General features: G+C 42.9%; 1 protein-coding gene across 6 annotated transcripts in view; it reads left to right on the top strand.

The window, feature by feature from the left end:
- The window catches only part of LOC149330050 (5'-3' exonuclease PLD3-like), a 115,953-nt gene that overhangs the window by 82,479 nt on the left and 16,214 nt on the right, over positions 1 to 17,260 (top strand). For 4 of the 6 annotated variants that reach the window (XM_089560768.1, XM_089560770.1, XM_089560765.1 and 1 more), the window contains exons 2-7: positions 4,898 to 5,169; positions 6,821 to 7,001; positions 8,573 to 8,696; positions 9,932 to 10,065; positions 13,650 to 13,850; positions 15,260 to 15,399. In XM_089560768.1, coding sequence (XP_089416894.1) covers positions 4,898 to 5,169; positions 6,821 to 7,001; positions 8,573 to 8,696; positions 9,932 to 10,065; positions 13,650 to 13,850; positions 15,260 to 15,399 — 1,052 coding nt within the window. Of the gene's footprint in view, positions 1 to 2,141; positions 2,477 to 4,897; positions 5,170 to 6,820; positions 7,002 to 8,572; positions 8,697 to 9,931; positions 10,066 to 13,649; positions 13,851 to 15,259; positions 15,400 to 17,260 lie in introns of those variants that run through there. The other 2 variants (XM_089560771.1, XM_089560766.1) reach the window with 2 other exon arrangements.

The raw sequence follows: 17,260 nt of genomic DNA, 5'->3' as shown, positions 1-17,260 counted from the left end.
TTTGTATGATGAGTGTGCACCGAGAGCGTGTAATGAAGCACAGAAATGAATTTATCACCATTGTCATCACGCAATTCGCCCAGAAAAATCCGAGTCGTCTACAGTTTCTGTTCAAGGAAGACTGACTGAGTGACTGTCGTTGCGTGTTTGTGAACATATTGTGCTGTGTGCTGGTCATCAATCCGGGTGTGTCGAGAACCCGTATGCAGCAAGACTGAGCACTCTTCTCCACGAAGTGATAGTATCTTTTTGCATTTTTATTAATTTTAATTGTTTCTTCGTTGATAAACTCCAATGTATCTCTCCTAGTCTCACTTTAATTTGCTGTTTGTAATTTTTCTTTCATGTGTGTATTTTACTTATTTATTTTATTTATATATAAATAAATAAATTTACTCCGCAAATAGTGCCTTTTTGCTACGAACATACCCCCCCCCCCCCCCTCTGGCGCCAACAACCAATGGGCCCCCCCCCTGCAAAAAATTCTGCGGACGCCCTTGCGTGTCAGCACTTCCTTTTGTGGCTCTGAGAATATGCAGCCATTTGGGCTGGAGGACCGAAGTGCGAGTGTGCACAGCACACTAGTCACAGCACAGCCTAATATAGTCTTGAAGACGACGGTGACGAGGCCAAGAAGTCAAAGCATTGATTATCTCCCTGTTTCGCGCAGCGAGAGAGCGACCCCGCGAACCGCCCTTCACAATTATAGGATTAGGCGAAAGGGATGAAATCGGTCCTAAAGGTCGGCGACCGAAGCTTTGATATGCGATTTTCGGAGAAGGCAGAAGCAACCATCATTCACTGGCCGTACTACTTGGCGCAGTTGCATGACAACTGGCAAGAGGACAAAGGCCCGTCTCCTTTTCTTTCCCGCCTAGCCTTGGCTGCAGTGCCACAGAAAGTTGACCGCGAATGTATTGCAGATGGGTTTGCGCCGAGCAGAAGCGTGACAACTGCCGAGGGTTTGAAGACATTGCACACCTTTAGCATACCGTGTACCCGTGTTACCGTCACCGAAGTACCGGAAGCCCGCGCGCCGTTAGTGCGCATGCGCAAGTCGCCTTTAGGGCGCTAAATGGCGCCAGGTACCCGGAAGCTGCACGCTCGTCTGATGCTAGGAGGCCAATCAGCGCGTGCGCACTGGCGGCGAACAGGCTTCCGGTACTCCTCAACGCTAATGGTATAGTAACGGTAACACGGAATGCTAAAGGTAGCCATTAATTCACCGCCGCTGCGTTTTACCTGCCCAAGCATATTTCTGCTGAATATGTACAGTCTTTGTCAAAAGTAACCAGGCTGCATGGTTTGCTTCTCATTTGTATAGTAGAACCTTTACGGCTTTCCCTAAGGTCGAAAAGTTCTTTTAAGGTGAGGACAGGAGTTCTCCTTACCATGGAGAGATTTAGAGCTTGAAGGCTGGCATAATAGTTCAAATATACGACACAGAAGCAAAACCATGCATTCTGGTTACTTTTGACAAAGACTGTACCTCCAGGTGGATGCACGCACATGTCCAGATACTGCAAGCAGGGCGCTTTGTAGTGCGTTGCACTGTTTGTGGCTACGGCCATTATTTCCCTCTTTTACCGCTTCCCTCAATCTGCTCAGCTCATTTCCTTCCCTCACTCGGCCTTTCACTGTGTGCTTTGTCATTGGGCCGCCTGGAATGAGAACAGTCGCCACTAGTCGGATACAACTTAAATCTGCACTGAAGCTCCGCCCACATTCAGGCTCCGCGCACAGAATCCTCCACGACGAAAAAGTAGTCCGCTACTTAAACGTATTTTGTTACTTGAACAAGAATCTTGTCACAAGAAAACAAATTATGACTGACTTTTTACAGTAGAACAGCTCACATTGTTAGTTTATAGCGTTTATTAATCGTACCGTGCAGCTCACAGTTCACACTCTTTGAAAAATGCATGCTTGAAAAAAAAAAAGAAAAAACCCTTTTCCTCTTCAGTAGCTTTCATGCTCATCGTAAAATTTACATCGCCCCACTTTTTCATTTTTTTGCACATATTTTTTTGTGTTAAAACCAAAGTAGACGAACGATTCCAGAACCGAAACCGAAGTCTTGCTTCACAGTTGTCCGTGATCTGACGCATTGTAGTGGTTCTCCCGCTGTTACGGGCTGGCTCAACGGGCTGGCTGGGCTGGCTGCCGCGCTCAGCGCGTGACCGTGTATCGTCTTCCACGAATCGTTTCCTGCTTCATATCAACGCATACTTGTTGCCTGTACGCCGGGATACGCGCTTCCCAAGTTACGAAAAAGTATGAGTAATGTCAGTAACGTCACCATCGTGATGCGAGCGCTCGACTCCTTCCCGTCGTAAGCCAGCTGTGAGCGCGTATCTCGACGCGTCTGTACCGGGCTTTGTTAGCGCGCTGTGCCAGTGATTCTTTCACATAATACAGTCTCTCAAGGCTACGCTCCGTCGCCATGACCATACCGAAGACTGACACTTGCAAAAAGGTCAATTTTTCACTTTTCTTTTTCATTTCCTTAACGTTGTCAGTGCGTGTTTTGAGCTCACGGCATCTTGATTTACTCGCGCATATCTCAATTTCTGGCGCTGCATTCTGTGCTTAACTTTCTCCTTTGTGCGCTTAATTAGCGGTGTTCATTGCATACGTCGGAGGCGATCTGATACATGTCATCGCATATAATTTTTGGAGTCGTGTGGTAGTCGAAAACGTATTCAATTTAGTTTTTCTAGTCGTCGCATCGTTGACAGTGTCCTTGGTTTATGTGCTCTGTGGTTCCTAGATAGGGACCGCGCGCGCGCGCTTATCATAGGTTTCGACTTCAACAGCGCTGTGTTGAGCATGATTGCGGTTTCGGTTTCGACTTCTCTGTTTTACATGATTGACTTTGTATTGTAGAACGGCTCGGATTGTCAGGGTTGTTAGCGTTTGTTAATTCGTACCCAAAAAAAGAAAGCTTTTTTACTTCAGTTGCTCTCACGCTGTTCGTAAAATTTACTTTGCCACATACCGGTTTTTGATTTTTTGCGTATGTTCTTGTTTTGGTTTAGCTTTTAACCTAGAGCCAGTGCAAATGTTATCCTGGGATGTGAAAACTATGCTAGCCTTACTGAAACTGCGAAGTGGGCTTAGAGCATAACATTTTTTTTATTGGAAAAAATTTCTTCTAGTGCTGAATTGCATGCAAGTATACACAGGTACCACCCCTTAACCATGCTCGCATAAAAAAAAAAACTGGTGATGGCATAATAATGGTTTTGAAGCTTGAGATGCAGAGAGTATGAAAATCGCATGTTCAGTATTCTAGCTCTAAAGGGGGGTATTCTTCCACACACTAGCAGTCTTTTTGACAGTCTCCCTGTTATCTGGTTGCAACCAATGGGAACATGCTTACAGGCTGGAAAAGCACTTCAAAAGCACTTCATTGGCAGAATCACACTGTCTTCACTGGGCGTGTTTGCATTTAGAATATGCAGCACTTAAGCAATGTCCCCTTACTTTTATGTAACATGTATGCAGCATTTTTTAGCACGTTCAGTTTCAGTCTCGCATATTCATAGGGCCCTTGCAGACCCTGTGTCAAACCAAAAAAAAAAACTTGGCATTGCACCTGATTTGTCAGTTTAAACCTTTTACACCTTGTGTTCGTTAAGTTGTTAAAATCAAATCACATCTAGGCAGACTTAAGGATGTTGTTGGCTTGCATAACGATCACAGATGGTAAGAGAAGAGCTTGTAAGGGGAAGAAGAGCACGCTGAATGAATCGATGGCAAGGAACACAGTTAGTTCTTGTGAACCACCCTTAATTCTTCATGGCATTCAATATGTGCAACAATATCTGAGTACCATCATATCACTAAAACAATCTATGTAAGCACACCTTTTGTGCTACTATTAGAAAAGCAACTGCAGTCTTCTTTCTCCAGTGATTACTGCTTAACATACTATTTCTTTTTTTTTCTATCTGTTCTATTTTCTGTGCTTTTCTATTGTTACACACCAGGATACACGACCGACTTGTGCGATGTAGTCCAAGTTGTCAGTCATTCCTCCTGTCAGTATATGTAAAAGCCGTGTTTACACATAAAGTGAAATTGCGTAGGTAGGTGATTAGTAGCCTCACTCATGATCAAACCTCTTCGAGGTTTGTGGACAGACAATCGTTTCCTCGGTTTGGTCACAGAGATGCTGTATTACTTTGGTTCCCAAGTGGTGATGTTTCACAGTGATGAATACAGCCAGGAGAGCTAGTGTGTATAAATATTTTGAGAGCATTCCAAGAATAGTAGCTTGGCTATGCTTAAGCTATGCAGTTGTTTTTCACGGCTTGCTGTTGTACTATTTCTAGGATGTTACATTTGGAAAGACAGTGCTGCCATCTGTAAACTGGCCATGAATTTAATATTGCTGCCCATCGCACTATGATACAAGCTAAAAGCTTTCATAGATGCTCCAAAATGCAGAGCGTAATCTCCCTAGAACGCTGTCCATGGCAGCAACTCGCAGGTTCAACGTGCTCTCCATCCTAGTCTCCTTCTTACCCAGCATCTCCAATACGTTTCATGAATGGAAAGGCTTTCTTCCTGTGCATTTTAGTAATGATCATCATCGTCCTAGCTGCATCTTCTGCAGAACAAAGATTGGATCTCCAATTAGTATGTCCTATGGTAGTCATAGCCGTTATGTTCCTGCAAATCTGTTAATCTCACCTGCCCACCTACTTTCTGTCACTTAACAGATTATCATTTATCTCTAGCTCCTCCGTATCACATATCCCACTCGTGGCCACAGCATTGTACTGTGTATCTGTTGTTCTATCAGCGGCCATTAGGCTCATAAATCATTAAATAAACTTCACCAGGTTGGAGAAATGATAAAAATGTTTTCTCTTTTCCTTTCTTCGTGCAGACTGTCCTCGACAGCGCCGGGAAGCTCGACTTTGGTGAGTTTGAGCTGCAGCTCTTTGACGGCCGCTACATGAACAAGCGACAGCAGCAGCAGACATCCGACGTGAAGCTGGGCAGCTGGTTGAAGCCATCCTGCATTCCCATCTCCATCATCCTCCTGCTCATCGTACTGGTCGTCCTGTTCCCGCTGCTGGGACACTCGCGGGACGGCAGCTCGTCGGGCCACGGCACCAGCAAGGACGGAAAACCAGTCACTTGCCTCGATTCATGCTCGTAAGTTTGTCTCAAGGTCGAGAAAAGTATTCAACAGATGTATCTTACCGGTACTCACCTATGGGGCAGAAACGAGGAGGCTAACAAAGAGGGTTCAGCTTAAGTTAAGGACAACACAGCGAGCTATGAAAAGAAAATGATAGGTGTAACGTTAAGAGATCGAAAGCGGGTGGAGTGGGTGAGAGAACAAACGCTCGTTAATGACATCCTAGTCGAAATAAAGAGGAAGAAATGGGCTTGGGCAGGGCATGTAATGCGAAGGCAGGATAACCGCTGGCCCTTAAGGGTAACGGAGTGGATTCCAAGAGAAGGCAAACGTAGCAGGGGGCGGCAGAAAATTAGGTGGGCGGATGAGATTAAGAAATTTGTGGGAATATGGTGGCTGCGGCTGGCAAAGGACAGGGTTAATTGGAGAGACATGGGAGAGGCCTTTGCCCTGCAGTCGGCGTAGTCAGGCTGATGATGATGATGATGATGAGTACTGTTATTTCTCTAGTGTGGACTTCTGTGTTTGCATAACCTTCTGACTGCCTAAATGGATCATCGTCACCAGTGAGTAATGTTATTTCCTGACTGTCGGCTTCTATGCGTGATTGTTATTGTAACCGCATTGATTAATAATACTCATCATCGTCAGGGAGTAGTAATGTCAGATGTCACTAGACTAAGACTAGTAATGTCAGGTGTTCCAAAACAGGAACATTTACGTCAAACTTGCTGCCAGTGGAAGGCACATAGACCCTTATTTTCCACACACATCCTTAATTTTTTTTTTCCCACAAATCACCAGTTATTTGTCATTACTGTTCTTCTGTTTACTTCATTTCCACTTTTTTTCTCCTGTCAAAGGACTCCCCAAACATGGCATGGCCCAAAATATGTCCATTTAGCAGCAAGAATTCAAAGTGTTTCAGTTCTTCCGTTATAAATATTATAGTTGCAATGTTTTCCGTGATAATTGTAAATTAGTAATATGAAAAAAAAATTCCAAAAAGGGTGTGCTTTAAAAGGAAATAAAATATTGAGCTTCCTACGTTTCAGTTTTGGAACATTGGCAAGTGATAGGTTAACTTGTGAAGACCTTGTGCACCACATCAGAGTTACACAAAGCGCTGTGCTTTGCTGTAATCCATGCTCTGAGGGGACAAAGCTCAAGCTCACTTCACATGACATTCTGTTGTGAAGCCATGGGAAAAGCAGGGGCTAGACAAACAGGGCTAGTCAAATGGGGCTAGTCATATGCAGGGCGAGTCATATGCAGGGCTAGTCAATAATATGGGGCTAATCAAACGCAGTCTGCTTCAGTTTGTGTGTGCGGGTATCCTCGACCGTTGTCACTCTAACGCGAGGGAATTCCACGCTACGCCAGTGTCTGCCACTGAGTTCAGCTTCTTGAAGTTATACCACTGGTTAAAACTCTTTTGTTTTAAACAACAGTTTGCTGGTAAAGGATGCCTAAAAAAATAGTTGGATTACTGAGAATGTCACACCTCACAAAAAGTGATTAGTGTATTACTAAATTCGAAGAAAATATCATTTATTACAAATAGTCAAGTACTTGTAAAGCATTGCGTGCAAGTCTGCTCATTACACAGACAGTTCTAACATTTATTCTAACAGTGGTTCCTATTGTTGTTCTTGTATATACCAGATTCACCTTGCTGGAGAGCATACCTGAAAACCTGACATTCGCATCGGGTTCACCATCACACGTCAGCACGTATGAGGGCTGGAAGACACTCTTGCAACTGGCTACAAGAGAAATCAAGATTGCTTCTTTCTACTGGACCCTTCGTGGGAGCGACGTATACGAAGACCCATCAGACTGGCAGGTGAGAACTGAGAGTGAGGGGAAACACTTGCCATTGCCAGTGGAAAGTAGCCTTCATTATCATATAATATTATTATAGCATTTTATGATAGCATACTTGGGACTGAAGTATGTTTTATGAGTTCGTATTCAAGGGGCTCTGAAGCACCTTCCAAGGAGTGCTCATCAAATCGCTCAATCACTGCATTGTGTGGTCATGAACACGTGAGCCAAATAATACACTTCTACACACAGCAGAGAAACCACAATCATGCACGAAAGTTGGCGATCTCTTCCCGGCGACTTTTTCATGCTCGCACCCTCCTCCGTCACTTGCACCTGCGTACACAAGTTGGGAGATGGCTATTGGTTGCATTCTTTCAGACGTCAGGCAGCTACCATGGCCGCAGCCAATAAGTTGCGTAGCTCAGAGGGGTCAGGAAGCTCCGCCCCCGGAGGTGGGGCCGGCGGAGGAGCGCCAACCTTCCAGCGTGCAAAAAATGATGAAAGAAGAGGGAAAGGCACGATTTCGAATTCTAACTACAGATATAACTCAGATTCTACAAAGCGCATTAAAAAAAAATTCTTGCGGGACAATATTTGCAAAGCGGCGTGCTTTAACATCCCAGGCATATCGCAACTTTATTAGAGCCCTTTTCAGAGCTCTTTTAAAGGCACAAATTGAAAGTCACATTGGAAAACTAGGGAAATCAATCTTGATCCTAATTAAATGACTATAGACTTTCATTTTTAGTTGCACGTCTTCTCTGTAATGATGCAAAATACATTAGGGAATATCAATCACCTCATGGTATTCCCCTGTGACTGCTAAATAAAATTGAATTTTTTCTCTTCTCCTATTTCAGTTTAACTATTGCTGTGATGTGTAAGGAGAGTGTAGACCAGATGAAAAAAACTGCAGTATAAATGTTTATCAGTTTTTGTTATTCCAATTCTTGAAGCAGGCTAGTTTAAGCATTGTAGTGAATTAAAACTACATACCAGAGATTATCTTGCAGTTTTTCCATGCCTGATGTCACCTAAACACCCCAATGTATCACAGCCATGTTGCTGAAACCGAAACAGTGTCATAGAGAAATTCAAATATAAATTATTTAATGGCCAAAAGTGAGTAACCATGTATGCTAATGTCTAACAATCCACTCAAGCGAAAATTTGGTATTCATGGTCCTTTACAAGAAGCATTTAGCCGTTAGCAGTCACCTGATCTCATCCACACAGCTACATAGGAAAGCTATACAGCTTTCTCCAAAATTTTATAGCTTAAGAAAATCCACCCTGGTCCAGGGGCGATATCTGCTTCACCTTTGGGTTTGTCTTAAGCTCATTGGACTAGCCATTGCCTTAATAGGTGAAAAAAAACCGTAAAACTGTTCACAGTTTAGGAAATGTAGCCTTCTATTTCTCATTTCCAATATTGAGCACGTGTAATTAGTAGTGCCCAAATTTTGTTTCGAGTGCTTTGTTTACTGTGCCTTCATAAAGTGTCTTTCAGCATGTTCATGCAATTCACTGTCATGATGAGTTTTGTTGGAAAAGATGAGATTCTTACTTGTCTATTCTGTTTGAAAGGGCGAAGACATCTTCAATGAAATCATTGCGGCTGGCAAGAACCGCTCCATTGACATCAAGATTGCACAGAACAAGCCGAAACAAAAGGAACCTAATCTGGATACAGAGGAACTTGTACAGCAAGGTATGTTTCACCTGGTAAATACTTCGAATGCATGAAAACTTTTGAAAACCCTCTCAAGCATACAGAAATATTTTGTGCTCGGTTCAGCATTCTTATCATCAGCCTGTGTAAGGTAGAACATTTTTATTTCATATAGTTGTCGCAGTGTGGGAAGTATTGAGTAGTGTTTTGTTCGACAGTTAATGTGTTGGTGTTGTGAGGGAAATGAACATCTACCTGAACATCATTATTTGGCTGCCGAGAAAGTTTTTTCATGTATTACTGTGTGGCTGGCAGTTTTTCAAATTGCTGGTTTTCTTTAAAAGCATGCTCTTCTTGGCATACTTCAATTTGTCAACACCTCTAAATACGTTGAAAATGAATCTCTGCTTTAACTCGGCTATCCTTACTTTTGTGAGTGATCATTCTTGAGGTGGAACACGAAAGGTGGTACCTAGGTTGGAGCATATTTAATATGTGGGAGGCGTTTTTTTTTTAAATTAAATTGTTGGCTCGAAAGAAGTGATGAGAATCCTTAGGCTAAGCTAAATGCACAGTTCTTATAAATGGACAAGTTTTAGGACAGGTTAAGGGGCTTGTTAGAAGCAAGAAAATATACTATATAGCAACCTTTGACCTCAGAGAGTGTGAGGGCATCACACTTTTTCCTCCAGATATTCATACTCGTAAACATTTTCAAAATTTGAACCGAGGACATCGGCTATCAGAGCTTCATTGACTGCAGAATCTTGACCACCAGTGACTTGTTGATCTCAGCTTAGAAACTTCTTGCTGGTTTATGGTTTCAAACTGAGTTAAAGTACTTCTTGATAAGCGAGTTGGTTCATGGTTTCAGATTTTAAAGTCAATTTCAAGTCAGTTATAGTCAGTTAAAGTCAGTTTAAAATTAGGTATGTTTTACTTCTTTTAAACTTAGGTTCAGTCTGAATAATAAGGAAATAATTATGCCAGAACAGTTAACTAAATGATTAAAAAAAGTGACTGTAATGGGCTTTTCTTGATTTCGAATACTGTTGGCTTCTGTATTTTAAATTAAGATTGCCAATGTTGCCTCCTGTAAAGGCTCTGTAGAGATCCGAGGGCAATAAATAAATTAATTTCTTCATTCATATTTCTACATTTGTCATTGTTGTCTCTAGAAAAAAGCTGTCTCCCTCTGTTGCATTCATGTTGAAACTCCCATCATTCATCTCAGCTGTGTTTCTAACAGTGGCAGGATTTCTTGGTGCTTTCAGGTGTAGCAACCGTGAGGAGTGTCGACTTTGAACATCTCATGGGTGCTGGCGTGCTTCACACCAAGTTTTGGATTGTTGATGACCAGCACATTTACATCGGCAGTGCTAACATGGACTGGCGATCTCTGACTCAGGTTGGTCTCTGCTTTGTGACTTATGTGCCATCTGATGGTAGTGTGTCCTTGTTGAGCTTGTGCTCTGTGTGGGAGCCCTCAGGTCGGTTTTGATGCTCTCGCATTCGTCCGCCTATGTAACGTTGGTAGGGATCGAACGAGACAGAAGTGTCCATTAATTACCTGCCAGATAAACTCAAATGATTTGACTTGAAAACCAGCTGGCACGTATGCTAGTAATTTCGTTTCAAACTGAAAGTTAATAAGTCAATTGGCCTCGCCGATGACCACAGGTCCTTTGGTGAGGAACAAAAAGGGGGAAAAACATTTCAACATATGATCCTGAAAATAAACTCAATTTAGTTAACTTGAAAGCTTTGAGACCAGTAAGTAATTTTGTTTCAAAATAAAAATGAATAAATCAACCTCATTTGTGACTGCAGGTCCTTTTATCATAGTGATCAGTTAATGCGTATTGATTACACTGCACACTAAGTGTATGTAAACTTCTTCTTAGGTTTGTGTTCTATTCACAACAAAGATTATTGGGAAGGTGAAGCATTAGGGCAGGGGTAAACAAAATACAATAGAGCCCCATTGATACATCTGTTAAAAATTTCAGGAAAAGACATATTACCTGGGAAAATATACATGCGATCCAAACTGCCTAATTTTTATAAAATGTACAATTTCACTTCATCAAAGTTTTGATTAGTATTTCTTTGCACGAAGTCTGAATGGCTCACTTCTGGTGCTTGTGGAATTCAGTCTGCATTTGCATTGTTCTTAGTGCAGAAAAAAACTTTGCGACACATCTGGTTCGTCGATGACAGTGGTGAATGTAGCTGAAATCTCTTTCTTGCTTTTTCCGGATGCTTTGCTGCATTGCATTAGTGCACTGCAGGGAACCCATTGCAGTGGCTGACTGTTGCAGCATTCTTTTGATGTGAAAGCGCTTCTTCACTAGCAAAACTGAAAAACCCAAGGTATGCGGGAAGCCTCAACCTTTACCTCTGACAGAGCACCAGCGACGGAGGCCTTGCACACCTGCTCTGTCAACATGCGGAACCCCCCCCCCGCGCCCACCGAGGCTAATCACGTCATGTCTTTGTGACAAACAATGCAGCTCTTCATGCACCACGCGCAAATGAGATGCACATGACATGGGAAATAAAAGCAGAAACAGAGAAGGAATGGGCACAGCTAATCAAGTGCCTTGAGATATCCTACTCGGTTTAACTGCATTCAAACCATACCATTTTTTTTCTTCATCTTGCATTCCCCAGACCAGGCCCTTTCATATGCAAATGCATCGTTGTCATTCTCAGATGGTTTGCCCCCTTTACGCTTAGGCATTGTAGAGAAGCCACTGCCTTTCTCTCCATGTCACATCCCCACAGGAATGACCCACTTGTACTTTAGCCCACCATGAACATTGGCCGCCATTTTTACGCAAAAGTGCAAAGGCCCCGTGACGCAGAAAAGCTGGTGTCAGCGTGACTAGTCGATTACAAGAGAGTTCCATAGATGGTGCCAGCCACACGAGCAATGCATCGGGAACCCATGACTGTCAGGTCCTTGGGTTGCTAGTCAGAGGCGCTACCACTACGCTCTGCATACATGTTTGTACGGCTTATTACGTCTATGTCGTGTAGTCTCTTGCTTAATGATTATGATTGTGAAAGAAGAAACAGTGTCTGTCTGCGTGGACAAGGGGGACCGCTGTTGCATCTTACCCTTAAAGGGACAGTGAGGAGAGCACTATTTGTTTTTTTTATAGCAAAATCTGATAGTTCGGCATTTCGTGGCTTTATTGCCACTTGGCTGGCAGCGAAAGATGCATTTATTTCCAAGAAATTTGGATTCGAAGTTGAAAAAGTTTTTCCCGCCGCTCTGATTCAAACTTGGGATTCTCCTATGACGACACAGGACTAAGTGACTAGAAACATGGCGTGACATGACGTAACGCAGACTCCGTGATTTCTGGCGGCCAGCATAGCGGCCCAGCAGCAGCCGAAAAGAAAGCTATCGCCGGCCGCACTTTGAAGGCATCTATCGGCTAATGCGGCCGTCGCTACAGTCGCTTCGCTTACGTTTGCACTGGCGTTTTGCCAGCGTTACGATGGATCTTGCTCTCGAAGTCGTCAGCGAAGTTCTCGCAAATAGACACCTTTAGCATACCGTGTACCTTGTTACCACTAGCGGAATACTGAGAGCCGGCCTGCCGCCGGCGAGCAGGCGCTGATTGGTCCCGATGCTTCAGGCGCGCGCATAGCTGCCGGGCACGTGGCGCCATCTGGCGACGTCAAGGAGATTTGCGCATGCATTGGCTGCGCCTCAGTGATTCGCGACTTCTCGTGTCCCAGGGTTGCTAGAACCATTGGTTCTAGCAACACTGTTTTGTCCTATGACGTCACCACGCTTGTACTTGCGAGTTTGGCCTGTGGCGGTGATACCTGTATTTTGGTTTTTGCTCTTTTCTACGTTACAAGAGCTGTGTTGTCAGTATGAGTGGCGTTTTTGTAATCAGGAGCTGGTATTCTGTCGATACAAGCCAACTTCAATTTCTCCTCAGTGTTCCTTTAAGGGCAGTGCTTAAATGTCCCCACATTTTTGTTTTATGCTTCAGCACATATGTACTGCAGAGAAGCCACAACAGAGGTTGTCTGTAGCTCTGTTTCAGCTCTTCCTGTCACATGCCTCCATGTGCAAACAACTCGTATGTTTGCACATGAGCGATTTTCCGGTAAATGTATTATATGAGCTGAATTTGTTGAAATTTTTTGTGTTTTTTGTGAATGTGTTAACTGGAAGAAAAATGGTCTCACTGTGGGCCATATTTATTGCCTTTGAGTGTGTGAACCAAGAAAGCATTTGAACAGGCCATGTGTCAAGAAAGTTCTACCATTATTTGTGGCGAGTTTCGCTGCCCATTTTAAAGTTAAGTGTTGAATCAGCTCCAAAGCAGCTGAAGGTACCTGGTCCCAAACAGCAAGTGAAAAAACAGATGCATTTCATTAACAAGCGTAGTGGTGGTTATTCAGGACAACCAATTTCACGGTTGCCTATTGTGCCAAATAAGAGCTGTTGTGTTCTCCATTTCGGTGGACATGGAGGACAGATTTAATTGGGCTGTTTCAGTTGATTGCCACGTTTTATGACTAAGTGGCTACTTTCACACAAAACAAAGCTTTTATGAGTGAGAACATGCGAAAAAAAAATTAAATACACATATGTACTGCTGCCGCGGGCTGAGAGACTGCCTAATGTCAAGTGCAATTTTTGTCTCCAGACCCTGAAGTCAAACCACATCACTCTGATATTACACTAGTGGTCAGATACTCATTAGTGTCGTCATCAATGTCTTGTGTTTAACCAGAGTAGTTGGAAAAAATTATACCTGGTTTAAATCTGAGTTTTTCCACAATATATGGACATTTTAGAGCTGAAAAAAATGTCAGCAAAGGCACAAAAAGCCTACTGGAATTTACTGAATATGTGATATAATGGAGCTGTCTTCAATGTCCCTTTAACTTCTGAATTGTAAATCAAGACTAGTGTCGCCATCTTTGAATGTTCACCCCTCTTCCTCGCTTTCCACACAGGTGAAAGAGCTTGGGGCACTCATCTTGAACTGCGGCTGCCTGGCAAAGGATTTAGACAAGGTGTTCCAAGTGTACTGGGACTTGGGCCTCCCTAATGCCACGATTCCCGCCCACTGGCCTGCAGACCTCAGCACCAACATCAACGTGGAGACACCCGCAAGTGTCGACTTTAATGGCACATCGACACAAACGTACTTCTCGGTATGTCACGCCGTCATGCCTTCGTGCAGTTTTGAGGCTGGTAGTTATGGTGGTACAAACTTTAAAAATTTGCAGCGTTGCTTCCCTCATAGTTGTGCTTATGCAGTCGTCGGTCATGTCACTACTCACATCATGCTAGTGAAGAGTGGTTAATATGTGGCAGGATTTTTTATATCTTTGTTTCAGTTTATGAAGCAGTCAGATCTGGTGTAATTAATGGCAGTATTAACTACTTCATTTACGTTACTTCATATGCAGAATTTACATAGGGAGCACATCACATGAAAATGTGCACATCGCAGTGTTGGTAAAAGTGCGTGAAAGCTTTCGGTTCTTTAAAACCACATTATGAGAAGTGAATGTGCTATCACTGATTAGCTTGCAAAGCAGATTTGGCTACCTTGTCTTGAAATCAAAACTAAGGCCTCTAGGCAACCAAAAAATAAATATTTTGAGATTGTGCACCATCTTTGGAAGTTCAATACTGGATTGTGCTATTCGCATTTAAGTTTATATTGTTCCGAACAGAAGAAATTTAAGCTGAAATTAAAGCATTGGTGCCCTTTAAAATCACTAAGTGCATGTCAGGTATGTTTAGCAGGAGCTAGGCTTAATTATTCTCCGGTTATAGGTTTGGAACCAGTTGGGCTAACAGCAAGGGCTTTGTTTTGTTACCTTTTCGATTCATCTCTGAATACAACTTGTCAGGCTGTGTTTTGCATCATTTACGCTAGCTTGATTGAAAGCTTTTTGTGTAAAAACTTTTTGTTTCTAGGTGCCGTTCCAGGACCATCGTAATATCTGTTAAGATTAGATTATCGGAATATTAGATTTAAATAGTTTGTCTCGTTACTTCACTGAATATTATATGTTGAAAACTACATGTGTTGGCAGCTGTTTGTAATCAGAAGTGGAGGAGTTGGCTAAATTCACCTTGATGTGAGACAATCATCGCACAAACATAGAGTTGGGCACACTGAGTGCAGTCTAGAAATTATGAGTAAAATTAATGGGAATGTTTGAGAAATTTTTTAAATAATGTATGCACACGATTGGAATTAAATTCAAAATGATATAATGCATGAAAAGCCAAACATTTTTTTTCTATTTCTACCACTGAGTTGTTGTCAGATATTGTTTACATTTGGGTGAGGCCAACATATTAAACGCTCTGCTCCTAGTCTCTCAGCACGACCTCAATCCTGTGATATTTATCATAACTACTTACTTTCGCTGAACCGGAAAACGATAAATTTCTTTATGTTGAGGAAACACATGACTGTTCAAGGCTTTGTGGTAAAGTTATGATTGGTGCTTCACCCTGGAGATCTTGTGGAAACAGAATTCTGCTTAATCAATGCTTAAATATGCTTTGAATTTTATTTATCTCTGCTCGTACGCATGTGCAGAGCTCCCCTCCTCCTTTCTGTCCTGATGGCCGCACGGGGGACATTGACGGCATCTTGGACGTCATCACCAGTGCTCAGGAGTTCATCCACATTGCGGTCATGGATTACCTGCCAGTTACTCAGTACACCAAGGAAGTAAAGTAAGTTCCACGGCCCTGGGCTGCCGGTTTCAGCAGTTCTTGTCTTGTTTTATTGATGTATATGATAAACATGCTTTGTCTGCACGGTGGCCACAGCTGGCAAAGGACAGGGTTAATTGGAGAGACAAGGGAGTGGCCTTTGCCCTGCAGTGGCCATTATCAGGTTGACGATGATAATGATTGTAATGATGATGGTAACGATAATGTCTGCACACACTCCTATTCTTCATCTTTTTGCATATCCTGACTCCTCAGGAGCTCGCAGTCAAGAGCGCTGAGGTTACCACTGTAATGTTGCAGTGGTATTGTAAAGATAGTTAGGTTAGTTTATTAGAAGTTTGACTTATTGGTTTATGGGGTTTAATGTTCCAAAGCGACTCAGGCTATGAGGGATGCCTTTCGTGATGGGCTCGGGAAATTTCGATCACCTGGGGTTCTTTAACGTGCACCGACATCACAGAGTAGAAAGTAAGCATACTCTATGAGCATTGCAAGTAAATGTAAGATGGAATAGAAAGGTTGCATTCTTTGTCATTTGTAAAATGAAATACAAATAATATAGCTGCAGTGAACTCTTATTGGACAAAACTTCAGCTCAGAAATAATTATATATGTTCTTTTTGTCACATATTTGCTGCCGTTATCCAAACACTAGTTGAGCCTGAAAGCCAGCTTTTGCACGCTGCGGTCACAGAAGTCCCTCACCTGCCATGTAAACCATGTAGTCAACTTGTTGCTATTGATGAACTATTTCCCAGTGCATGAGATGTTGCAAGTGAAAAATCGGTGGGTTCCAAGTCTGGCCTTTATGAGGAATGCTCCAAAGCCTCCCACTTTATTCTTTCGGGAAGATAGAGGGTGCCATGCGCTGTCTAAACTTGGAACGTTGTCTTGAAACAGGCTTTATACCACTTGCCAGCATTCACCTCCATTTGTCTTGAATGGACCTCCATGGCTGTTCCAATCTTCACACTATGCAGTGGCATTAATTGTTTTGCCCGAAGGCAAGAAATCAATGCGCGAATGCCACGCGTATCCTAGGAAACTGTGGCATTACTTGTCTGGTTGAAATGGAAGTCTTGTATTTTTGTGGTTTCAGGGAATGTGTGTGATGCTTGTTGTTTGTATTCAGGCCTCTAGTTTCCATGTTTCATTTCCATGTTTCATTTCCTCCCACTGAGTCCGGAAATTGGTCACCTATCTATGCATATCGTGTGAGGAAGTTCTGCACATAATCTGTCCCTTTCATTTTGTGCCCCATCAGTCAGCAGAAGTTGCGTACCTTGTGCATGACCTCTTCGCTCCGAATTTTCTAGTTGCATGCGGTTTAATTAGTTGCAGTCTACGACACTTCCGGAACTAGTTCAGTGCAATTCCTGTATCATCACATGCTTATTCAAACGAATTCCGGTTTCAGTTTTGCGAAAAAGACCACCAGTGACAACAACCAGCCTCCCGCTCCTTTTTTTGTCATGAACATTTGTTCTGCTTCGTGAAAATTGCGGCATCACTTCGCCACATAGCACTGTCATTTCATAGCATCGCCATAACCAGTACAAATATGTCTGTGAATGTCTGCTAGTGATTTGCCTCTCTAAGCAGAAAACATATCGCGGAGCATACCTCACAAATGGGGGTAGTCTGGGTCACGTGGACATTTCTAAAGCATGCTTCTTGGTCAGTTGCTGACATAGCGCTGCAATTTGGAGAGTAAGATCTATGGCAGTGCTGCCACCTCTTGATTGGCTTTGTGACTTAGTGGCTGGCATGCATTATTATATTCTTTCTGACACGCCTTATATTTCACTACTCATAACCGATTTGGATATGGTGCTCAGAACATTGACTTCGACAACCTGTT

Source organism: Amblyomma mixtum, chromosome 9, assembly GCF_055824585.1.
Source record: "Amblyomma mixtum isolate Tamu chromosome 9, ASM5582458v1, whole genome shotgun sequence".
In the NCBI taxonomy this organism is placed as follows: Eukaryota; Metazoa; Arthropoda; class Arachnida; order Ixodida; family Ixodidae; genus Amblyomma; species Amblyomma mixtum.
This window is presented reverse-complemented; position numbering and strand designations above follow the sequence as displayed.